The following is a 27,021-nucleotide window of genomic DNA, read 5'->3' on the forward strand; positions in this document are numbered from 1 at the left end:
TTCAGTTACCCCGCATTGCCTGCATACTGAATTGTTGTATTAACCATGTGGAATATGTTTCAGGAAGCCTTTCAAATTAATCAGTAGCTTTTCACTCTAGAAAAGTAAGTTTTTCCTATTCCTATTAATAACTAGTAATTTTACCAGGTTTAACTTTTCAAGGTTAAAGAAAAATTTAAATTTAGACGGCGAAAAGGAAGTTCCTTTAAATAAAATAGAAAAAGAGCTATTACTATGATATCGCACCAAGCTGACTACAGAAACCAGGCAGTCGAAGCTTCTACCAAAACCATATACAATTCTTTTACTTTGCTTAGTTCTTTTATCTTACACCCAGAAGCAAACCAAATGCTGCAGGGATTACCCAAAACTTTCAGTAAGGCATCAGCATCCGCGTATCCTTTGTGAAACGATTTTACAAGGCCACAGCCAGCATAATATATATCACAACACTTCCTTCTCAAGCTTCAACACCGCCATAAAGGCTTCTTGAGGTACATCGACCTTGCCAATCGCCTTCATTCTTTTTTTCCCTTCAGCCTAATAATAGAGAAGATAAAGCTTACTCGGATTAACAAATCTTCCATAACTATCATCAATTTTCATGTGCATGCAAAAACATATGCATGCTTCAACATAAAACAGATTGCCAGAACAAAATTGAAGATCTCGAGTTTCACCAAGTGCATTTGGGTTTGGACCCACAATTACTGAAGAGACTATGCGATGATGACATGCGACTTAAGATAGATAAAAGCGGAAAGACCAAATTTTTTTTGTCCTTCACATATATCGCATTACTATAAATTACTATCATCTTTTTATCTTAGTTAGAAGGCATATGTATTTGCTTTTGTATACAGAACCTGCATGGAAAGCTCCCTGATCAGTCGCATCACAGAATTTTAAATGAGTAAAAATTCAACTGTACAGTCAGGCAGACCTTTCAAATATTAGACCATCAAATCACATAAAAAAAACTTACAGAAAAGCCACAACACAGCACCGGATCACCATGTAGAAAATGGCTGGGATGCTTAAAAGACCAATTCGAACAATTTCTGACCTATGCAATTTGTAGCATATTTATCCATTGATACAAGAAGGCAGAGAAATAAACCATCTTACATCCTGTCCTCCCCCTTTAGCTTTTTTGAGACTTCATCATGACAAGTAGGGAAAATTCTATGTTGCCATATTAAAATTGTACTAGTATATGACTAATCCACTTGCATATATCAGAAAACAACAAAGGATGGATCTAATCCATCAAAGTTAAAAGCAATTCCTTGGATACCTTCACCTTTATTGGAAATGAGATGATTGTGTATGGGTGGTACGCACTCTTTTTAAATAACCTTTATATTCAAAAGCCGCCCAAAAAAATAAAAGGATTAGTATCTTAACGTCTCGTGCCCAACATTAAACAAGGTTCTGCTTGACTATCAACTCCTTTATATCTTTTCAAGCATATATACTCCAGTGAGATAACTACTGCTTTCGAAATTTCTTCGATCTCTGCCTCATCCTCATGTTTTCCTAATGGTCTGATGAATCTTAATGACTCATGCCCGAGGATAAACAAGGATTCCACCTGGATATCAACACACATATATCTGTCTAAGCATACATACTCAAGTGAGATAACCATTGCTTCCAGTTGTTTCTTTGATCTCTGCCTCATCCTCATTTGTCTAAAACGGCCGATAGTCTGCTGATGCAGTATTTCTTTATTAAGGAATAGATATTGATGATAAATCTTGTCAGATTTGTCTCATACCATATGTTTATAGTGTCTCTTTGCTTATATCATGTTCCAGGTCGAGCCAAATTATCAGATGACGATAGATCCATCAAGTTTGTTTGATAGACCAAGAATCATGCAGATCACAACGTGTCATTTCTATTCAGTTCATTGGAAATGATCCAAAGATTCCAAACAGTTAATACAGTAGAAATCCTCCGTCCTCCACAAACAGGACAACTAGTCCACTCTGACTTTCTTGAAACTGACCAAAAGGGGGAAAAACTTGAGTGAATACTTTCTTCATAGATGTTTAAGTGTAAAGAAATTAGACACACCTGTCCAAAATTATTTCAAATTAAACCACAGCCTAAGCTGAAAATTTCATTAGACAACTTACAAAATTTCAGGCAGGGAATAATGATCGAATGAACTTGATTATGACAGAAATTCAGGCTTTGCTTATTAGGGTTCTGCGGGAGGATTTCCAGAGGATTTAAATATCAGGAAGTCCGAAAATGATATTGATTATGATTTCTTCATAAGAGTGACAAAGAGCAATTACAAGTCTGAGACACAAGACTCATAACAAAGTCAACAAGGAAATAATGAGTGGATGGCCGCTTCTAAATGATAATAATAAGTACCTGTTTCTTCAGCAACTTCTTTTTCCTTGAGATGTCACCACCTAAATATAAGATGGACAAGAAAATCCATATAAATAAAACAAATCCGAAAGACAATAGATACTCACAGACACAAAAGCACGCGCGCGCGCACACAGAGGATGAAGAATCCAAATAAAAGGAGGGAAAGGCAAAAACTTGAGCGTGTGTGGCGAGGGATATGATCTTCCTTAAAGACCTATAGAAACTTGATTTTTCTACTTCACATAAGTAGCATACATCATAAATTTTCTCATTGTGATAAGCTTGGGAAAAAGCTGCAAAGCCTAACCAAAATAGTAGTCTCATCTCACCATAGCATTTGGCTAAAACATCCTTCCGGATTGCTGATAAGGATTCACTAGCAATCACTTTTGAGCCTATGCATGCCTGTGACAAAAATACATACTGTCATTTTTGTTTTGTCAAAGCAATAATTTAGCAAAAGTGCATGACAGTTACTTCCTATCCATCAGGAAAAAATGGAGAAAATGCTAACATTAATTAGTATTTAGGATTTTCCTTTCTTCTTAGGTTAAGTCCTTAATTGGTCCCTTAAGTTATGCCTTTCTTTTAATTTCATCCTGCAACTTTCTTTTTGTGCTATTTAATTTCAGGAATTAATTCCCGTTAGTAAAACTGTAGATTGCTGATATGGCATTGAAAATGTGCCAATTTGGAGAATGTCGCGCTAATGTGGCGACAACTAAGTGACTCATCGCCAGCAAGACAAAAAGAGAGATAATAATATAAAAGATAAAAGAAATGTAAAATCTGAAACCAGAGAGAGAGAGAGAGAGAGAGTCAAGGAGGGGGGCTCTACTTTTGCCAGCCACCACAGAGGGTGATGACCCTTCAGCTACCAACAAGGGTAGGCACACTCGCCAGTGGCTGTCAACAACTGTAAAAGGCAACTTGGGTCTGTATTCCTCGTTGTTGCAATGACTTACTTCTGTACACTAATCACAGGGAGCTCTCTCTCTCTCTCTCTCTCTCTCTCTTCCTTTTCTTTTTAATTTACTTAGTTAAACCTATAATATAAAAGATAAAAGAAATGTAAAATCTGAAACCAGAGAGAGAGAGAGAGAGAGAGAGAGAGAGAGAGAGTCAAGGAGGGGGGCTCTACTTTTGCCAGCCACCACAGAGGGCGATGACCCTTCAGCTACCAACAAGGGTAGGCACACTCGCCAGTGGCTGTCAACAACTGTAAAAGGCAACTTGGGTCTGTATTCCTCGTCGTTGCAATGACTTACTTCTGTACACTAATCACAGGGAGCTCTCTCTCTCTCTCTCTCTCTCTCTCTCTTCCTTTTCTTTTTAATTTACTTAGTTAAACCTATACTTTTCTTATCTGTATCTGAAAATTAGTTTTTAATCACTTCATATAATAGATTTCCTTTTTTATGTGAAATTATTTGATCCAAGTAAGCATGCCCTGTCAGCCATTTTGCCACATCAGCAATGCCATGTCCTCATATTAACAGTGTTAATAGTAGTAAGACTCAATTGCACAAGCAAATAAGTTAATAGATGACTCAATTGCACAATTAAAGTTAGAAAAATTGAGAAAATGGCACAAGTAAACAACCAAATCTGGACTATGCTCTTCAAAACATTATCTGTGGTCACCAGTAGACAAAAAAACATATATGCAGGAAGCCCAAGTATGGATGTAGAAACATATACCACGGGCATATGACTCCGAACTGTATGGATAAGTTCATGTTTCAACTATTAAGGTTGAACAAATTTTCATGAGCATAAGTGGAAACCATGAGACAGGCATGTTCATCACAATTCTTATCATGCCCTTTAGTCATTGTAATTAAACGTGCCATTGTGGTAGAGGCTTATTTCTTTTTTTTGGAGGAGTTTCAATTCAATTAGTTTGACAGAAATTAGGGACAAAACAATGCTTGATTTAGATTACTATATTTTAGAACAACTAATTATTTGCGGTAGTGCTGCCAGCAAATACACATCCATGTCTTACTTGGATGGGGACTTTGAACATTTGTCTTGGTATAAGCTCCTTTAATTTTTGTGTCAGAGCTCTTCCAATAGCATATGCCTGAAGGGAAAGCTTCCATTAATTGAATGGCATCAATTCTATAATTGTGTAATGCACAAATAGAGAATACATCCTTACCAAAAAAAAATTGAGAATACAAATTGACAATAATTCACAAAGTTTGCTGTAAGACTACATCTGAGAAGGAAGAGAGTAGAAACAAGTGGAGAACAGTTAAAAACTTGTTCATTTTAACGTACTATGTACCAACTCCTCTTTTGTGATGTCAAATACTGCAGATTTGCCTCGCATGCACCTCGGATTGATATTTTGGCTTTACGCATTTCTCAGCAAATTTACTGTGTTATGAGATGGGTATATCATAATATTCTCATGCACAAAGTTCTTTCCTACTCTCTGTATTTTTCTAAGTTAAATCATTACCATATCAGAAGAAATGAAGTAAGATCAGTGTTTTCATCAAAGGAAAGTTCAGCCTCAATTAACAAAAAATTTGAAGGAACTTACACCCAAATCATTCACTAAAACAGATTCAATTTTAGCAAAGAACAAAGAAGAAATTAAGAAAACATATGGACATACTTGACTGTAGCATATGGTACTAACACACTTATATTTCTTGTACCAACAGATAACCCTTGTGATTAGATCAATCATATGATTAATGTGCTTAGTGCTGTCACAATAGGTCGAGTATACTTGTAATTTTCTAATAGGTGCATGGACTCTTTTACACCATTGTGCTCTGTTGCCATATGCTCCATAATACCCATAAGCCTAGGGATCAAACACTCTCACTATATCACCAGAACTGAAGATAACACAAATTACCTTATCTTTGTGAACAATAGTTGCTAGTGGTTCCACTTGATCACCATTGATCCTGATGTCGAGCTTTATCAAATCACTCTCTTTGTACCTGCCAGTCAAATTCCAAGCGCACACAATTATGAGAAACAACAAGAAGTACATGAACCATGAAATGGACTACTAATGCTCTCATATCAGTTGTCATCCCATGAACTGAATAAAGTATGAACATAATAACAGAATGGATCACTCAAGACTGAGATTTTGGAAATGGAAGCAGAGTGGATACACAAATCTCAAAGTATTAGATTACATAGATTTAAAACTTATTGTCTAACTTGTACGTCTAGGCCTTGACTTTTGAGGTTATTTTTAACAAAAGAAAAGATGGGATCAAGAATAAATCTACTTGAGGAAAATTATACTTGGTTTGAGTATAAGACCACAGAAGTTCGAATATATTTGCCACACCAGATGATGGCCTTTAGAAGCTGATTAAACTGAATATGCAGGTTAAAAATGGTAAGAAGAGGCCTAAAAGACTGGAAAAAACAATTAAAGATATCGATATATGTAGACTAAACTGTATCATTGGTACTCAACAAAGCATAATGGCGCAAGAGGATACATTTAACGCAGCCTATGTAGACTTCACACGGCATAAACACTAGGTTTTTCTTTGTTGTAAATGATCATTGAGTAACCTAATTAGTTTTTGAAAGTAATAGTACCTCCTAACACACCAAACAAGTTATGTTGAGCTCAATGTATAACCTCCTGCACCCGCAGCAAACCGCCCTTGTTTGTTAAAATGTTAAATGCTTACACTAAAAAATTGGCAACGGAAAAGATTCCACAGGACAACGGACAAATTGCAGACTTGTGATATTTTGCCCAACACATTATGTTAAGCCTTAGAATTCAATAGCAAGATGGGACACAAATGGTTAACTTTCATCCTGCCTTTGCTTTAACTCTTGCACCAATCGGCTGTAAGACCAGTCATTTATACTTTCTTTAGATTGAAGGCAGCAAAAGTAGCCCTTTATTTTGCAAACACTAGCGTTGGGTCATTTCAGTGTACTTAACAAGTCATTTAGTGTGGATGAAAAGGAAAAACAACAAAAGTGAGCTTATTCTTTCTTATAGAGATTTTTTTATTTTTCCAACTGCCATGAAAGCAGCAAGAAAAATGAAGGAAAGAGAGTAGCTATCCTGTTACAATTTTCAAGAATCCTATTCTCTTTTGCCAGCTCATGAACAATTCGAGCTTTTTTGAACCACTAGAGACGGCATTAACTTAGCAGTCTTGAAACCAGCCCTTATTCATGTCAATAATCACTGCTCTTGACAAAAATTGTGACTAATCTAAAATTACCATTTCTGTTAAAGTATCCCACATCGCTTAAGCTTATCTTCTGTGGAGTTTCAATGGGCCTTATATTTATATAGTCTCTTCCACCTATCAGCTTAAGCTTTTGGGATAGACATTCTAACAAGTATCAGAGCCAGATTCCATCCAATTATATTTTGCGCTTGTGGCCCTGCGTTCATCAATTCCATGAGTCATTCCTAATATGGCTTGCACATGAGAGGATGTGTTAAAGTATCCCATATTGCTTGTCTATGGAATTTCAATGGGCCTTTTATTTACGTATTCTTGCTCCACCTATCAATTTAAGCTTTTGGTTTGGACTTTCTAACAATTTTCTACTAAAGTTAGACATAATGACTGTCCAGTGAATCAGCAAAGCAACACCATAAACTTACCCAAGAAAAGTGTACTCCATGCTAGCATAACCTTTGCTTCTGGACTTTAACTGATCGAAAAAGTCACCTACCATCTGTCATATTAAAGAAACTGACTAACAAAACAGAAACAATGTGGAGCAATTGGAGCAATATGTAATCTACATGTAATAATCTACGAAAGTAGATTAGAACCAAAGGTACCTCTGCTAAAGGTAATTCATAGGTGAGGGATGCTCTATTCTCCGTAATAAATTTCATTTCTTTAAACTCCCCTCTTCTGTCTTGAGAAAGCTCCATAAGTGGACCAATATAATCTTTTGGTGTGAGCATCTCTATCTGCAATAATTATTAAAAGATGAAATATAACCAGTAGTGACTCTTCGCTTTACTCACTCAAAACACAAAGTTAACTGGAGCAACAAAAACTAAAAGAGTATAGAAAAGTAAAAGAAAATAGAACAAAAATTGAAAACTAACCTTAACAACTGGCTCCTCAATTGAGCTCCTTTGTCCAGGTTCGGGGAGTAGAGATGGATTTGAGCATTCAATCTTATATTCACCAAAAATGCATTCATGATGGTAGTCATATATCTCAACTAAGACAAATTCATAAAACCACTGGATATCAAATCATACATTTGCTGCAGCTGATATACGGCTTAATCCATACAAAAACAAAATAAGTACAAAAGCCCAAGAATTCAGATTGGGCATCATCCAAGAAAAGAATTTGAACCACAATTTACAGCTACACCTACATTTTATGAAAGATTGGCTAACTGACTGGAGCTAAAGTATTGAAGGTGCTAGGAGCGAATTTCCAACTAATTTATTAAAAACTGATCCCCACTGAGAGTTTTGGGCGCTTGGGGACAACGATGTTTTCATATTAAAAATCAGAGCTTTGAGCCTAGTCAAGGCCAAACAATTCCTCCTAAATAAATACAGCCAAGCTACATAAGTCAACTTTAGGTCCTTCATCCATGAAGGCATTGACACCTCTCCTTCAAGAACAGTGCATATTTTGGGAAAAGTTTTGATCGTTTCCAACCTTGGTCATTTTACTCGAAATCAAATGTTTCTGAAACATTCCATGTGATCATCGAGTTTCTTCCATATGAATGATATTCAGGACATATTCCTTGATAATCCACTAAATGATCAACTATTCATCGGAGTCCATTATCATGCCTTCATCAAAAGCACAAACTTCAGCCTGAAGTTTCGTGAAATGATTTGGGGCATTTGTAGCTTTTTCTTACTAAGAACTTGCTGTTATAAACTTCCTCCAGCTTAGAAATAAAGAAGGAAAGGCTGACTTTAAGATTAACCAATTAGGAAAGTCAAAGAAGAAAACTCAGCTCTTATCAAACTTGCATATTATAAGAAATGCTTTGGCATTACCATGCTCATGGCAAAGTCTACAAGAAAAGTTTTTCAATATAACAAATTCTCACAATTGCAATTCCTCTTTGCTAATATTCTGGAATACACACGTCCTCTTACACAACACAAAAAGGAAAAATAATAGTAGAAGTAGTAATGATAACAACAACAACAACAACAATATAAATAATTATAATAATTATAAACTCGTGCAAAGCAAAAAAATAAATAGTTGAGTAGAGAATAGCTTGGGATTAAAGACTTACAATATCACCATTTACACAGTTCACCCTATAAACGACACTAGGAGCAGTTGTAATTAGGCTCAGGTTGTACTCCCTCTCAAGTCTTTCCTGTATGATAAAAAAATTTAACCGAAATCAACATCCTGGATTCTGTTTGCAGAGTTTCTTTTTTACAATTCTGTTGACAAAATTCGACTTAAAAAGAAAACAAGAAAGACCAGTTTCAATGAGCATAAACCTGGACAATTTCCATATGGAGGAGACCCAGGAAACCACATCTAAAGCCAAAGCCCATGGCACTTGATGTCTCAGGCTCAAACTAAGCAAAAGAAGTTTAAATGTGAGAATAGTCATATACCAAGTGGTTAGAAAGAGCAGGTACTACGTCCATACCAGATTATGTAAAACAGTTCCACAGCAAAGAAACAATTACTGGAGTACTAGTATCTCTTTCTTTATTTGCAAAGAATAATTACAGGTCTAATAGACTAAATTAAATTCTCCAACCATTGATTCAATTTTTCCACCAAAATTCTAAATGAGTTGATCAAATAGATACGTCCTCCCAGCAAAATTCAATCGATATGCCCAGCTCACCAAACTAATTAATTCATAGTCTCTTGTATTGCAGGAAGTAGTCCACCCTGTCTTTTTTGGATGCATGACATTTTTAGCTATGAAAATAAATACATATTTATTGGCGAACACCTGCATTTTCTAGAAGCTTCCTTTTGGGAAAAAATGGATTCAACTTATCCATAATCCTGGAATGATCAAAAAGTATACACTTGATGAAGCAACCAAACCACAATGGAAAGTCAAACTCGAAATATATATAAAATAGCATTAGATTTACTACACAACCAGTTTGGTCTTGAGAGACTAAATTGATTTGGTTTGCCACACCTGGTTCCTTTTCCGAATTGAATCATGTTCACCCTTAATTTCAAAAGCTCAAATCCTGGATTTTTTTTTTTTTTGATAATCAAACTCAAATCCTCGATTTGCGTCTTCATATTTGTATCTAGTCATCAAGTCATGGTTCTGCGATCCTCTACCGCTCTCCTATTATTTCAGCTTGACTCCTGCCCTGACTGCTCCTCTATTCTTTTTTTTTTTCTCTCAATACATCCACCGTTGCTGAATTCACATTTTGAGATACAGAGGTATAATATCTCCAACTTTTCAGTGGAGGTAATATCCATATGCCATTTCTGCACATGAAGAAATATCCTCATTCTATATTTTAGACCCACTATTTTACAGATTTAGTTTTGGTGATACTTCTACCTAACAGTTAAAAACAGATGATATTCAGATAGAAATCTAACTCAAGTCCACATCACTCAGAACTATGAAAATGGGCCAGATTCATTGAACACAATCACAGGCCCTCTTGCAGACAACCTGAGAAGCAACAGTAAAGCTACTAGCCTTTAACAGTGGCATTCGATACGAATTTGTAATTGAATATACCATTGAAAGAAATTGATAAATATGCATGTAGACATTGCCAACCAGAAGCCTTCGAAAAAGCTATGATTGCATAAGGCCCGTGACAGCCCTATATCACCAACACTAAGTAATAGAAAGCCACCACATTCTCAAGCCAAAAAAAAGAAAATTTAAGTATGATTTTTATCATTCAAGTAACACACCTTCAATGCAGCATCATTAAGTTGCAGTTTCTCCAAGGCATCACGTAACTCAGGAAACCTTAGAAAATATTGAGGAAAAACTGGAAACCATAAATAATTTCAGGTAGAATGATCTTTTCATATTCAAAATGTAAACAATAGTCAAGGTCAATACTGGTCAGCTTCGACAGGAAACAAGCCACAAAACACCATTGGCGTAGCTTCCTCGTATCCAGGCAATGAGTCCTGTGCCCTTCTGCCATAGTGAGTTATAGTGTCACCTACCCTGGCATCTGCTACAGACCTTATAGAAGCTGAGAGGTACCCAACCTGGAAAGATAGTAAATTACTAAACAGAAAAATAAAATCTTTGTAGTAGAGACCAAGACAAGTGTAAAACTTAATATGCTTTATTTTGACATCAACATCAGTTATGACTGTCATCTCTACAATTTATGTGGCATCCCTGATTCTGGTGATGGATTAGTTCAGTATGTCTATCAAATCTTTGAAATGATTCAATCTCGTCTTACTTCTCAGATTATGATTTCTGAACTAAATGCCATAAGCAAAAAGTCAGAACTTCGGACATCTCATCTAGGTACTACTTCTAGCTCTTATAGACAAAAGCAGAAGGCATAGTGGCAATTCAAGAGCCAAAAGTTGAGAGTAAGCAAAGAAGAAGAATACCATGTTTTTTAATATGTAATGATCAAGAAGAAGAAGACTCAAGTGGAAATACATAATCTTGCTCCATTACCTCCCCAGCAAATAGCTCTTCAACTTGTAATTGATTTGGAGATAAAACCCCAACTTCATCAGCAAAATAATCCTATAAAGTTAACATTGGAAGTAAACAATTGACATATATTCATTACAAACATCCCTAGGACCTTTAAGAAATCTTAATCAAATCATAAATTGCATTTTAACAAGCAATAAAGACATCAAGTGATGCAGGAGCACCATTCTACTCTTAGTATTTTATGTGTTTTCTTCTTTATTTAATCTTCCACTATGTTAATAGGCTAATAAGGTCATGTGTTAGTCAGGTGGCTATTTATGAGTTCCAATGGTTGAGATTCGAAGTTGTTTATGTTAGATCAAGGGTTGAGACTGACTTATGGCGAGTAATCCTAGTTTAAATGGATCTTTGAATCTTTTGTCACTAGCTTCTCCTCATTCAATAAATAATATTGATATTTATAACCCTAGAATATCATTTCTCTGTCAGCTTTAATTCATCCCAATTCTAGCCCTCATCATTGTTCTTTTGCTGTCTTTTACTTCTCCAATTATGTCGTTAAGCTTCGCACTGGGAAATAGCTGAATCTTCACATACAAGCACAGATGTATGCCATCGGGTGAAGTTGGAGATCGATAAGAAAACAATGACATAAGCACTTTACCTTCTCACTTGCCATAAAATAAATTCTGTCACCTTTCCTAAGGGTCCCATCAATGACTCGAAAATAAACAATAACACCTCGATATGGATCATAGTAGCTGCAGAAGAAAGATGAAAATAGATGTATAATCAATTATAGCTTGATAAGTCATGTACGTGCTGCAGTGGGGAAAAAAAGCACTTTGATCCAGCAGTAGCTGCAACAATTAGCTGCAGCATATGTTTGTAAACGCATAAAAATCTCACAAGCAAGAAATATTGTCAATGAATGTGTTCCTAGAATTTATTGCTCCTCAAAACCTTTTCACCATTTGAGCAACAACTATGGCTAAAGCACATGTCAGTGGCCAAGTACAACCACAGATTAAATGAATTGACAATCCCAAGATCAGTTGCTGAAGATGATTAAAAACTTCTCTACTTAAAGCTGGTCTGAGGGCTTCTATTCACAATGAATTGCTTAGATAGCCCATCAGAGTATAGAGGCATAAAATTAGTCGGCAGCTCATGTGGAGAAATACATATACCACCCTCACTTCAGAAAGCATGCTGTCAAGCAGTGAAGACTGCCTGAGGAACATCGAAAAACTTTGCTAATAGGTGAGGGCATAAGCATGTTTGCATATACTTGAGCATAAACAATTTCCTATGCGCGTTTATGTGGGTGTGGGTGCAATGCTAGTGCATCCATGCATGCGCACACGTATGAGAGAGAGAGAGATTCCAAAAAAAAATCGATTTGAATAGGTTTGACTTAAAAAGACGTAACTATACCTAATAAACGAGAAAGAAATCTGTTGAGAACTTCAAAAAGAAAAGGATATATGGATGATTATTCATGAACCGCCTTAAATGCACATGAACAGATCAACATAAGCTTTTCAACAAGTGTTTCATTTCTCCCTGTTTGCTTCAAATTTCATAAGCATTTTCTTCCTAGCAATCTTAGATGCCTCCAATAAAAAGTTAACTAGACGCATTTCAGGCAGTTACTGAAACATTACAAGCAAAAGAAGCTTGGAAAGTATAAACAGAAATCCATTAAGTAAGAAAAAATCATTTCAAGGACATGGAAAGTCTAGAGATGATGGCATTCAGAGATCCTTTTCAGTAGCACGACAAGGGGAAAAAGATCAGTATTCCGAACACTACTGAGCCTTATACCACTAAATGGAATCAGCTATATGAATCCATAACTCCATTGTGCTCAAAGTAAGTTCTGCATAAGATCGAAGTGCTCCAAATCTTTCTGCATCATTTTGACACATCTTTCCAGATCTTCCTCACCCTTATTAGCCTGCATCTCCAACCTACAACTATATCTTCTCACCAAAGTATTAAAAGATTGTCACTGCATGTATTAAAACCACTTTAAACACCCTTTCCAATCTTATCCTCAATTGAGTTCTCACCTACTCTTCCACATAGGTTCAATTCAAGCACATCCAAAGGAAATTCTCATCTCATTTTCTGCAAGCATCAATAATTGACCAACCATCATTTCAAGCCATATAGCATCACGGACCTTATTATCGTCTTGTATAGCATTGATCCTTAACCATTAGTAACACTCAATGGTTGCACAAACACCAAATGCATTTGGCCACTTCAACCATCATGTTGATACAGGTAAGGTCTCCATCAACTTTTCCATCCTTTTGCTAAATGGATCCAAGAGAACATAGCAACTCTCTAGGACATTCTAGACTCTAAATCATAACATTTGAACTTCCATGATGACTAAATTAACACTCAAAATCACCTCCAAAGTCAATCTTCCTGCTATAAACAAAAATCAGTTTCTCCACTTTGTGCTGAATTACTCTTCCATATGATTATATGCCTTGTCCGCTTAGTCCTTCTACAGCGGATAAAATATGGATATAACTTTTACTCTTGTAACAAGGTACTGTTGAACTACCATTTGCTCCACAAGTTTAAATTGTTCTGAGATAGACCCACAACATATATTAGCCTATTTCTTGACAGCCCCCCACCCCCAACCCCGGGCGATCCCGAGCATGTAAGCCAAAACTTACACACGAAACACAAAATGTAGATGTAACCAATGGATTAAATAACCAAAGACTCAACACAACAAAAGGAAAACCTACAAAACAGTGGCAGGAGGGAGCATCAAAATTCAAATTCTTTAATTGTGCTAAAATACCAAGCAAATAACCGTTTTTCCTTAAAATTGTTTAGAAACAAGCCAATCCCTAGGTGCCAAAGTATTTTTCTTCCACTACTCAGGCATCTTCTTTGTTCTCGATTAAAAAAGTTTGTGGAACAGAAATAATAAACAATGGAATGACAGGTATTAGAACTATGACGGCACTCGACAAGATTGACCGCTCATATAAAATATGGAAGTAGTTTTACAAAAACTTTTAGAATGGGACAACAATAGATTAGCAATAACAACACAAAATTATGAAGGAATGCTTAGATGATGATAAGAGTATGATCGTCAAAATTAGCAAGCTGATACTTTTCGAGTGAAGCGAACATTAACCTGTCAAATATTAAAGCCCTTAAAGGCCTTTCAATAGTGTCGCTAGGTGGTGGAATCCTTTGAACAATAGAGTCGAGGATATCCCGTATGCCAATCCCTTCCTACAGAACAAAAGCAACTTGAAAGTAAAGTGTCACTCCTTAATGAACAGAAGATTTTAGGACCTTGTGAATGAGATTAAAAAATGTGCCAAATGTTCTTGTAGTGCAAGCATGTGTGGGACTGACCTTTGCAGAGCACAGGATTGCATTGCTGCAATCTAAGCCGACCACCTGAAAGAAACACACACTTTTCACTAGGGCTTCTGTTTCTTCATTTGTGATGCTCATACAGAGGACAGGCACTGAGAAGATCCAACAACAAACAGGAAACACCAGTACTACTTAATGAATACATGTATCATCCAACTAAACGAGATTACAACCTTAACTTCTTAAAAACAAAGAAAGCAACAGCCGAACTAGGTAAGGATCACTGACATTTCATTGTGTTGGTGAATGATGAACTTGAGAGGCTACACCTTTTAACATAACAAAAGCATTCACCGAAGAAAACTCTTCAGAGTTCATTTGTCGCAAGGATTTAGATATAAAGAGAGCTTATCTTTGTAGTTAAGAAAAACTGCTGCATGACAAAAGCAGGCAGAGGTTAATTTATTGTGCCCCAAAATGCATGATGTCTTATCTCTCTTGAGAATGCTCAAGATATGTGCTTTTAGTCTTCCATTTTAACAAAAGGAACAGCTCATAAGCAGAATGGCAAACTAAGGTAGTTGAAACTGGTCATGGTTGAACAATCAAAAATCCCATTACAGGTATTTCACAAAGGTACTACCACTTTCTCTTACTCGATTTCCTTCTTCAGCTATTAGGACAACGGAAGTCCAACAACAAGACAACAATTGGGATATCACAGATCAGTCACATCCACAACTTTCATTTTGAAAACCATCAGTGACAGTCATAAATTACCATCTACTTAGGAAAAGTCCTATTTGCGAATCATGGAATGGAGCAGGTAGTTATAAACATAGAAACCTTCTTGTAGCCAAAAGGATGAGATTTGCCATTGATAAAGACAACTTAGGGAAATAATTCTAACATCAGAATGACAAAACTGACTTGGTATCATGCTCTCCACTTTACGATTCTGAGGAAGCCCTCCAGTAAGGGCAGACAAAAGTAATAACGGCCAAATTGTGAAATTCTGGACTGATTTTCACTTGTGCGCATAAAACTTATTCCAGGACTTCCCAAAATTGTTTGTTATAACTAAAACAATAAAGAAGCTGGCCTCCTCACAATGGGAGAATTATCCGCAGCAGGGTCCTAACTTCATACAAGCTGCCAATGATGAAGAGGTGGACACAATGTTATTCTCTTTGAAGATTACACCTCAACTAATTGACATGTCAACATAGCGCATGGTGAACAAGAACATAACACAGGATTGTGAGTTTATGCCTTGTCATTCAATAAGGTTCTCCTAATTTAAAGAAAAAAGAAACCCTTTGCTGATTCAGCATCATCAGTTTATTGCAGAGAGATTTGGTTTGAGATAGCAACATCAGTTTATTGGAAAGGGATTTGGAAGGTTAAAGCTCCTAAACATAACAGCATTTTCATTTGAACAGAAACATTGGTGGAAACACAAGCAAGTAGCATTTGTAATTATGCATCATCAGTATTGTCAAGCAATGCTACCAATTTAAAATGATTGAAAACTCCATGGATCACCTTTATAATCCATGATTGGGCATTATACATCTCATCTCATAAGTCATTGAGAGTGAAATTTCAAGATTATGTCAGACTAATGCTAGAAAACTACAAAATTATGTTTGTGATCATATCCTTATGTGTCACGCCCAAATTTGCTAGGAAAGAACTGGATAGAAGTTTGACGGCCAAGAGATAAGAGTATGCACCCCACTGTCTATTATTGGATGGTTCTGCCAAAAGTGTTGCCCAATTAGGAATGATTTATACGTCCATTTTGCTTCCATCATATCCTCGCATGCATGTGACCCTAATTGCTTCATTATAGATGATGGATTCTCTATTCAGCAAAATAAAGATCTATAATTTCTAACTACCATCTAAATTGTGTTTTTTCACTTTTTTTCATTAATTTATTTCATTTCACAAATGAACCTAAATAATACGGAATTTGCCTCAAGAACAGTGCCGCCCAGTAAAACAACAAGGAACTGTAAATGCCACAGCGCAATGCAAACAACTATTTAGAAACTACCTCCTCAATCTCCTTGACAACGTGATCAGGTTCTGCTCCTGGAAGGTCTATTTTATTTAACACCTGTAGAAACAAAAAAAACTTTCTAAGCCAATGTTATCGGAAAGAAGGAAATCTGGTCTCAAAACCTTACTCTATTCCTTACCACATAAAACAGAAGCAGAATTTATGTGCACACTTGTATACTTATTTATGTACTCTTAAATAGTCCTACTTACTTCTCGGTAATGTGTGGAACTAAGTAGGGTAAGAAGATTTATGTAGGTAACATCTCTTAGTGAGGAAAAGCTTTGTTCTGGGAGGTTTTATGTTGAAAAAAAGGGGAGCCCAGATTAGGATCACTCACTAGAAGTTGGCAACCAAGAGAAAATTAGATATACAGAGATTATATCCAAGAAAAAGTTGATATTGCCTCACTTGAGGATTACATGATCAAAGGTGTCCAAGGTAGTATTGATTAGTAAAAGAGCAACCTCAAGATGCTCCAATCAAATTAGAGACAAAACAATTTCAATTTGAACCCTTTAACCGAATTGAACCCAAATTCTCAGTCCAACCTAGAGCAATTGGATCTTATAGAAGATTTCACACAGCATAGTCGCAATAATTAAAAAAGACCCCTATTACCGGCTCCACTTAGTAGGATAAGGCTTAGGGTCAATTTGATAACTGAAGAATAAAACTGAAACTTTAGGTACTGAAATTTTAAGTGTTAGTAATATTAGATGCTGGAAATTGAAAAAGAAAACTGGTAATACCTGAAAATTGTATACTGAAGATTAATGTCTTATAAGAATGGAACCAAGGATGTATTTGGTGTATATTAGCAATATAATTGGTAAAATTTCAAATGGTATTGATTCTCCATCAATAAGTTAACCCTACCCTTCCATAGAATATCAAGTGCACCATTTACTGAATCCAATCTTTTAAGTCAAACTAATTACACTTACCGAACAAGCTTAATAATACAACTTGTCAGTATCCTTACTACAATGCCCAGGAATCATGAATAAAACAAAGAAGTTAAATACATAAAAATATCCAGAAAAGGGAAAAAAGATGCTCAGGTGTAACTGCAGTCCTTGATTATAAAAAAAAACTACTTACAGGAATAATTTCCAGGTTGTTTTCCAAGGCCAGATATACATTGGCCAAAGTTTGTGCTTCGACACCCTACAAATATGACATGCATGATTCAACAAATCAGTACCGATATTTCAGTTATAATGAAGAAGGCTGCTAGTATCCTTTCTCAAACAAACCCAAAATGGTTCCAAGAAACTAGTTATGAGAAAAGACCTGTGAAATGGAGAATAAGCCACCTTGATTTTTTATGGCGAACAAGTGCCTTATTCACTTTCTTTTCTTCGTTCATTATGATAGTCAATTCGGTTAACCAAGAGTAAGTAGAAAGTTGATAATAGGTAGTAGTCAATTTTCTAATTGGTGTGACATCTTTCAAAACAAGCTAGATGAATAATCTTTTATTAGGTCATGTCAAAAAGATAAAGTGGTAAATTTCATGAGCAGACATCACTGGAACCTATGGATCCAGAGTGCCTAACTTCATTGTATTTTCTCCACTATCCACAAATGAAAAACCAGTGTCAAACGAGGCCCAGCGGAAAAAAAAACGTGAAGAAATGAACAGGCCACGTGAATACCACTTTGCAATGTCGCATTAGAAAGGGAAACCATAAAAAATCAGAGGGTGAGTTCCGTGAACAAAAAATTCCTAGCAAAGCAACGACTTGAATATTGCTACGCCTTCATCTATTCGCTCAAGCTTTAAAGTCGTCCAACTAAAGTCTACGATGGTATAAGCAAGACATCCTATGTTCAAATCTCTCTGGATCCCTTATTTTGCTTCCCAGTTATTAATTCCAACTTGTAAATATCAACACCACACTTTTATCGAATAACTTATACTTTTAGAACAATTGGCAATGGTTGCACAAAATTCTTCATATACTAACAATTTTGACCTCATGCAACTAGCAGCACAAGCTCTCTAAATACTGCTCGCAACTCTTTGCCTTCCACATTCCAAATGTTGCTAATCAATTCCATCTTGAACAATTTTTAGTGAAGACGGAAGGAAGGGGGAAGGACATGACTGTAGAAAAGAGGAATAACTCTACATGAACAAGTTCTCTAGCAGGCTGAACATGTCTCTCTAAAAACAACAGTCAACCCTTGCTCAGACAATAATTTCCCAAGCAGGGGATTTATTCTAGAAGAGTGGGTGCTTTCATCTGAGTAAGCTACACCTTTTTCCTTCCAATAAGTTGGACATCTAAAGAGGAAGAGTACGCTACAATGGGACAAATAGCCAAGAGCTTCTTCTATGCAGAATCAGTATGACAATAATTATCTGCTTATGCTGACCAGATATGAAGAAAATGGCAATCTGGATAAGTTTGATGAGCACTTATTGAGAGTAACACCAGCAAACTCCTTAACGGTTGAAACCCAAAAGTTTTGCTGAAGGTGCTAATAGTTTTGGCATGTCAAACTTTGATGTTCTTCAAAGAGATTTGACTTACAACATGAAAAGAGCCTACAACCAGCGGATGTTATTAATTAAGCTAATTGGAGGAAATCTGGAGAGTCGACACTTTCTAATGAACAAATGTGTCACATATTATGGCAAACTATTGAGCAACTTCCTCCTCTGGGTCCTACTCCAAGGAGCACGAACTTGTGCCGGTATGAATGGACCGGGGACTGCTACTACCCAATGGAATCAGTCGGATGCATAAAGAGCCGTAAACAACTTATTGCCAGCAAAAAAATGAAAATGCTAAATTACCTAAAAATCCCTTTCTAAGCCTATCGAAAGTACTAAGTCGGGGCATTCCACACTATTTTATGGTCAAATTTCATAAAAAGCTGCCAATGTCTATTTCTGAAAGTAGTGGAAGAGATTAGGAATCAAACAATCGAGTATCAAATTATAAGATGCCCACCAGAGTCAAAAGATACACGGTGCCAGCTATAGATGATATACAAAGCTTTGCTCAGTGATAAGCCCGATCTGGAGAAAGTACCTGAGAAGCATCTACAACAAGGAGAGCACCTTCACATGCAGCAAGAGAACGAGAGACCTAGATTCAAAAGGTATAAAAGATACTGGATCAAACAGAACGAGAATACTAGAACAAACAGAACAAGCATCTAAAAACGTTGTATGAACTTGCTCTCTAGGAGGAGTCCCAGATCGGTGTGCTATTCAACTATCGAAGGCCCCAATTACCAACATGATTCAACACTTCGAATTTGCAGGAATGGGATTGGAAAGACGGTGAGAAAACCTTGTCCTAATTCTAGACAGAAGTTCTCCTAAACAATAAAACACCAGGTCTTTATGATAGCAGGATGCCTCTGTTCATGCAATTGAGAAAAGCCTCCTAAAGACAAAAAAACTCTGCCCACTGGCAGACTGTTGCTATTCTCCCGTCAATAAGGACCAGATGCTTACAATCCCGGAACAGAAATATTCCCAAACGGGTAACAGCAATAAAGCAGGGAAGCATGGAAAAGCCACAAAGATCACTGGCCAATGCGAGGCTCCGAAATCACATCAAGAGGCAGGGGCCATGGACATACCTCATAAGAGAAGTCAACATGGCCGGGAGTATCAATTAAGTTCAAGCAGTACGGCTGATTCTGAAACACGTAGCGCATTCGAGCTGCCTGACGGGAAGAACATATTAGGCAACCAATAAAAGGCACAGGAAATGGCACCCCATCGTGCAGCGTGCGCATCGAAACAGGAAGAATTGGCGCAAAGGGAACCTGAAGTTTGATGGTGATGCCTCGTTCTCTCTCGAGGTCCATGTTGTCGAGGAACTGGTCCTTCATCTCGCGCTTCTCCACGGTGCCCGTCACCTGGAGCAACTTGTCGGCCAAAGTGGATTTCCCATGATCAATGTGCGCGATTATGCAGAAGTTCCTGATATTCGAGGTCGGGACCTGCACCACCATCACGGACATGGAGGGACACGCCAAAACACGAGAGAGCGAGAGAGAGAGAGAGAGAGAGTTAATGGCTTCCAATTGGAGGAATCGACGTACCTTGAGGAGGCGATGTTGGCCCGCCTGCACTTGGGCGGCGGCATCGTCGACGTCGGCGATGGTGTTCGAGGCGCGACAACGGAGCCGAGGGAGGCTGGTGATGCTGCTCTTGCTCTTGCTCTTGGGTGCAGCGGAGTGAAGCGGAGCGAGTTTAGGGGCGGAGGAGGACGGAGGATACTGAGAAGTGGTCGCCGCCGTGTGGATTCTTCGCCGGTGGTGGTGGTGGCGATTGGCTGCGGATAAGGAGGAGAGCAACGATGGAGAGGCGCGCAGCTCCGAGACGGATGCCGACGTGGCCATACTCTCCCCCGCTCCCACTCGTGCTTGTTTCCTCGCTTCAAATATAAATCAAATGTCGTCTCTCTCCTCTTGTAATCCCCTTTTTGTCCCCCTTCATAAGATAGCCCAGCCTCACCCCAAAACTTAGTTATGGAAATGTCGATGGACCAGTCCAACTAGTGGGCCGGATGGTGTTTCGGTTAAGCGAAAAATGGCCCAACTCAAATTGACCCATTTAATCCGTATTGACCTATTTTTTATGCAATTCAATTTAAAGACTCAGACCAGATCCGACCCAATTTAGATCCAATACATACGGATTTCATTATTAGAAATTTTTCTCCTTATAATGTTGCCTCTGAAGAATGGGCGACTCCATTAACCGGCTCACAGAGTCAATGAGGAGCTTATTGGTCGGGTTATGGACAACGGCGCAAAAGGTGGCACTGAAGCGAAAGGATGGTGGTTCTTACTAGGGTGACAAATAATGCGCTCGCTCTCGTAAATCAATTCGCTTTCGAACATGGGCCAACCACAGTGGCCAGAGTATAACCGTTAGCTTTCCATTTGTACTAGGGGTGATCGGTTCCCGGTCCGGTCCGGTTCCCAATTTTGGGAACCGTGGACCGGACCGTTTGGTCCTAGGACCGGGAACCGGACCGGATCGTCGGTCCGGTCCGGTCCAATAGAACCGGTCACTTAGGATTTAGTTTTTTTTTTGGTCAAATACTTAGGGTTTAGTTCACATTTTACTAATTTTTATCAATGAATTTATATCAATGAAGTTCACTTAGAGTTTAGTTCACATTTTACTAATTTTTATCAAAGAATTTATGTCAATAAAGTTCACTTAGGATTTAGTTTACATTTTATTAATTTTTTTGAAGAAAAAATATGTCGGTCCGGTCCGGTCCGGTCCGGTTCCCCCTTGGAACCGGGAACCGGACCGCCCGGACACCGGTTCCACTTTTAGGAACCGGGAACCGGACCGGCACCCCTTAGAACCACCCAAATAGTGTCGGTCCGGTCCGGTCCGGGCGGTTCCCGGTTCGGGCGGTTCCGTTTGCACACCTCTAATTTGTACCTCCTTTCTGTTGAGAGATGGATTCCGTGATTTCTGTGTGTGAGAAGGTGAAAGTAGGTACACGGACGACGGACGGAAGGTTTGGATCAAAGTTCTTCTTCAAAATGTCTCATGAGGTCTACAGTTATGGTGAGGGGAAATATTTTTAAAAATGTCCAATCAATTGAAGAATGCATAGGCATTAAAATCTGAGTTGTTACGAATTGAACATTCTTGTATCAATGTTACATCCTTGACATTTGGAAGTTTCTACAATGAATAAGCTCCCAAAACCTTGGCAAATGAATGAAATTGCAAAGATAATGACTATGCCGGCGATTCAATGATCCTCAATCAATGAAAGTTGTCTAAATTAAATAAGTCTAAAGCTCCGTTTGTTTCACGGAAAACAACTTTCAGGAAAACGTTTTCCGGATTTTCCGGCGTTTGTTTCGCAAAAAATTAACTAGTCATGGAAAACATTTTTCACTAATGGCAAAAACATATTCAAAAGTGAGAAAAATATTTTCTGCTTTTAAGAAAGCGGAAAATATTTTCCTTGTTTTCTTTCACCTCATTTTCTTTCACAAAACACATTTTTATTTTTTTATTTATTTTTTAAAAAAAACTACTTTTTTTCTTTTCTTTTCTTTTTCTTCCTTTTCTTTCATTTTCGTTTTCGTCTTCTCCTGCCGTTCGCCGGCCACCACAACGGCCGGCAACCTCAAGCGACGTTGAGCCTCACCTCGTCGACCTTGGGCGAGGTCGGCGCCTCACCAGAGCGCGCCAGCATCGGGTGAGCAAGGCATCGCCTCGCCTCGCTAGATCTGGCAAGGCAAGGCGCCGGTCTCAGGTGAGGCAAGGCTCGGCGTCGCTCGAGCTCTCCAGCCTTGGGCGAGCGAGGCCAAGCCTCACCTATGGCCGGTCGCCGGCCGTCGCCATGGTCAACAGGGAAAGAAAGAAAAGAAAAAGAAAAAGAAGAGAAATATAAAAAAAATTATTAAAAAATTAAAAATTTGAGTTTTTTTAAAAATAAAAATTATTAAAAATTGTGCAAGGAAGAAAATCAAAGTGGATTTTCTATATCGAATAACGGAAAATATTTTTCGAGTCTTTTTCATGTTTCAGCCGAATACCGAAAAATATTATCATTTTTCTGAAAATGACTTATTGAAAAATATTTTTCAAAAACGTCATATTTTCTGCGAAATGAAAGGAGCCTAAATTGAATAAAGCATTCCTTCCACGTGAGACATCAATAATAATCCAAGAAGACATTCACATGCATATAAATATGAAAAAACTAGGAATCATTTCGACACTTGCATTAGTCGCTCACTGCACAGCTCTTTTTCCACATGAACGGTTAAAGGGATTCGTGATTCATCTAATCTCTTGTAGAACTCGAGGATGATCCATGTCAAATCAGAAAAAACAAGAGCTAAATCACATCACATCACATTCATTATTCTATTCACTCCATCTGACTCTTCCTTTTATCAATGTTTCAAGAGCTAAAATGCAAACAAGACTCCTCAACAAGTTTCGAGTTTCAAAGACATGACTCTTCTTGAAATATGATAACCAAGACATATCATCTTCTATTCATCTAGTTTTGAGAAAGTTCGGGAAACGCAAAATCAACGAATCACATATTTGTAAGAGCCATTTGAATGGAACATTAGACACCTAAGAAAAATCAACGAATCACATATTCATAAGAGCCGGCTGAAATTGAATATATTTGACATATTATCGTCGAAAAAAAGAAGAATTATATTCATGTTTGATACAATGCATATTTTTTATAATAAAATGAAATAGAAGAAAAGAGAAAGTTTTATTCGAATGGGTTTTATGGCTTAATGGGCACAAGCAAGTAATCTCACGAGCTCATAAGTTTCGGCTCTCAAGAGCGCAAGCCTCATTGGGCCAGTACGAGTAGAACAACACACTATTCCAAATCTGTGCGGTCCCATTTGAAACCGGCAAAACGGCACGTCGGAGACCCTCCAAAAAATGCAGCCGTGAAAAGAATTGCTAAGAAACGACGGAGGAGGACGCACTTCATTTCGGCGCAAGCTGGCTGAATTCATCACAGAGCCATCGATCGATCTTCCTTAAAAGCTCTCCCTCGCTAACACGGTGGAGAGAGACTGTCCTCGCCTATGCGGAAATCTTCAGACGCCGCATTGTAAGTTCATACAGGTTCAATTTCGATTGATTCTAGGTGTACGAGATCGGACGCGTGATGTATCGGTGGAGGAAGTTCGAGTTCTTCGAGGAGAAGCTGGGAGGGAAGTGCAAGGCGGGATCACCTGCAGCTCCAGCAGCCGAGGGAAGCTCGTGATCGGCTGCGGCGACAGTGCGGTGTGCTTGCTCAATCGCGGCTTCAAGTTCAATCGTGGCTTCCAAGCTCATTCCTCCTCCGTTCTTATCCTACAGCAGCTCAAGGTTCGGACTCTCTCGCCTTCTCAGTTGTCTACATTGGCGAAGAGCGTGTGCGCATTGAGTTATGCGAGGATGAGCTTAATTCGTGTCTATTTTGAAGTTGTGTTTAGTAGTTCAGACGAGTCGTTTACTTGCATAAAGGTGGCGCGCTAGTTGTACATTTCTTTCTTCCCGCATTGTTTCTCGACAAGCCCAGGTCACCAACTGACAGATTGATGGTCGTGGAAGTCACCATAAAAATTCCATGGCAAAAAGACGTCGCACGCGCCCGAACACGGTAGGTCGAGTCGCACATCACCGGGTCACGTGCTTCACCCGTTTCACGTGCCGAGCTCGATCTTCAATAAACCGCGCCACATCAGCAAACCGCCCCACATTAACAGCCATCAAACCGTATTAGCGAAACCAGTTCAGTCCTTTGACTAACCGGTTTGGCTTCTTTTGTACGGGTTCGTTGGCTTTCTAAATCAGTTCCCAAAGTTTCTAGTGGTGCTCTTTCGAAATTTGAGGTTTAGGTTTTGCTGATTCTGACTAGAAGATTGAGTTTTGAGCACTTGGCGGTGTTAGGGAACACACGGCCCGAACCCTTGAACCCACTTTTACTCAAAGCTTAAGTCAATGAGTTATGAGCAAACTAGGATATATTAGCGCTTAACACCACATTAATTATCCGATGTGGGACTTTTCTAACATAACTCACATACTTTTCTAACACAACTTACATATGTATCTCAATAATCCCCTCCTACATATCCAGTTGGACCCACTTTTACTCAAAAGCTTAAGCCAGTGAGTTATGGGCTAACTAGGATATATTAACTGTTCAAAACCACATCAATTATTCGATATGAGACTTTTTTAACACAATTCACACGTGTATATCAACAGGTGGATGGTACTACGGAAGCTCCTTCTCTTACTCAACTTTCAAGTTTTTTGTCCGAACTCCAGTCAGTTTCCTAGGAACCATCTTTTGAGCTTGGGGGATGCTATGATATTGATTTTGCAATTTTTGTTATTAGTCCTATCCTTTGTTTTACTATTTACCTTATCGCGACATATTTGTGAGTCTACCTATACACTTGGGCAGTATAAAACTTCCCAATAAATCAAGCAATACAATAGAGATTATGACCACACTCAGGTTATTCAAATATTTTTGGGGTTTTTTAGCTCTTAATTACACTCGATAAATTTCATAGTGTTTAATCGTCACAATTTTTCATGAAATAATTTCTCGATCTCACGAATGAATTAAACAAAATCTTACCACTAAGAATTTGTTGACCAACGCCGCATGGCAACCATTCGTGTCGAATCGATTCGGCAAAAATGATTCTTTTTATTATCGTGCCAAAACAATTTCTAAGCATTTGAAGGCGTTTGGTAATTGCCCAAAATTTTTGTTCTTAGAATAGAAAAAGAACAGAAATGCGTTTAAAGCTACACAAAATTTCTTTTTATTAATAATATTTTGAATTTTTTATATTTATTTTTCCAAATCACTCGTGTTCTTCTCCGGTTTCACTCCCGAAGGAGACGCCCGGGACGTAATTCTCAAAGAATTTTCCTCTACTTACATTCGTCAACAACGGCGCGCCCACGCACGTCAATTAGGAATTGATTATTTCTGACCAAAGTTAGACTTCTCCAAGATGCGATCCGAGTACAAAATTTTCCTTCTTTCACGGTCAAAGTCCAACCACTTATGGAAATATCAAAACCAACGAATTTATTCACAGTTCAATTTGGATAAAGTTCTTTCAACAGGCTCAAACTCGAAGATAAATTACAACAATAGCGTTCTTCAATTTCGTATGACTCGAGGTTATTCTTCAAGAGTAGAAAGAGGAATTTTATTGACAAAACAATGCGCAAAGCTACCATCAGATTTACCATTTGAGTCGCCATAAAGTCTGGAAAGAAAGTAGATGTACAACCATTCAAACATATTCTCATGTACAGCCTTTGTGACGATACATTAAAATCTTCCACTCTCACTAATTGAGAAAAGTGTCAAAAAAAATCCTAAACCTTTTGCATTGATGCCAATTTAGTTCTAAATCTTTTGCATTTGTGCCAATTCAGTTCTAAACCTTTTGCATTAATGCCATTCAGTCCTACACCTTTTTTTGGTGCCAATTCAGTCTTAATCCTTTTCCTTTGATGCCAATTCAATCTTAAACCTTTTGATTTGTCCAATTCAGTCCTAAACTTTTTTTTTGTGCCAATTCAGTCATAAACCTTTTGCATTGGTGTCAATTCAGTCATTCGACACGTGAATAGCTATTAACCAGAATGACTAAACTTGACATAAATGCAAAAGATTTAGACTGAATGAATTGCACCAATGCAAGGTTCTGACAATTGGCACCAAAGATTTAGGGCTGAATTGGCACAAATGCAAGGTTTAAGGACCGAATTTAATGCAAAGGTTTAGAAATTAATTGGCATTAATTGAAAAGATTTAGCACTTCTTTTACATTTTTCCCCTCACTAATTGAAAGATTAATTCTGATTGTCCTTTTCCATGAGTGTTCGAACATATTTTCCAGCATATATCATTACATGCCCTAGCGGCTAAGGCCAGTGGCTTAGGTATTAATATATTCATACGTATGCGGGACTAAAGAAATAGTGTAGCAACTTGTAAAATCTATTTTGGAAAAATGTGACGATCCAAAAGTGACGCGACAGCATA

The 27,021-nt window shown here is 37.8% G+C and overlaps 1 protein-coding gene across 7 annotated transcripts; it reads right to left on the reverse strand.

Moving 5' to 3' along the window:
- Positions 1–278: 278 nt before the first annotated feature.
- LOC115689661 (translation factor GUF1 homolog, chloroplastic) lies at positions 279–20,877 on the reverse strand. Of its 7 annotated transcripts, none has more exons than XM_056312367.1 (22): positions 20,528–20,875; positions 20,249–20,425; positions 20,060–20,146; positions 19,501–19,557; positions 17,558–17,623; positions 16,448–16,510; positions 14,422–14,466; positions 14,195–14,295; positions 11,681–11,777; positions 11,032–11,103; positions 10,447–10,601; positions 10,293–10,350; positions 8,873–8,953; positions 8,656–8,742; positions 7,481–7,552; positions 7,205–7,339; positions 7,022–7,095; positions 5,273–5,360; positions 4,403–4,480; positions 2,724–2,799; positions 2,392–2,432; positions 279–540 (listed from the first exon to the last, which is right to left on the reverse strand). In XM_056312367.1, the coding sequence occupies exons 1-22, from the start codon at positions 20,825–20,827 to the stop codon at positions 445–447; spliced, it is 2,106 nt and encodes a 701-aa protein (XP_056168342.1). In that variant the 5' UTR covers positions 20,828–20,875; the 3' UTR covers positions 279–444. The 7 variants fall into 7 exon arrangements, 6 of the variants coding, with proteins under 6 accessions (XP_056168342.1, XP_056168338.1, XP_056168341.1 ...); XM_056312363.1 differs by lacking the exon at positions 279–540 and adding an exon at positions 1,019–1,711 and having other exon boundaries at positions 20,528–20,877; XM_056312366.1 differs by lacking the exon at positions 279–540 and adding an exon at positions 1,019–1,594 and having other exon boundaries at positions 20,528–20,876.
- Positions 20,878–27,021: the final 6,144 nt, after the last annotated feature.

This window comes from Syzygium oleosum, unplaced genomic scaffold, assembly GCF_021117445.2.
Source record: "Syzygium oleosum isolate NSW1041296 unplaced genomic scaffold, Sole_v2.1 Sole_v2.06, whole genome shotgun sequence".
In the NCBI taxonomy this organism is placed as follows: Eukaryota; Viridiplantae; Streptophyta; class Magnoliopsida; order Myrtales; family Myrtaceae; genus Syzygium; species Syzygium oleosum.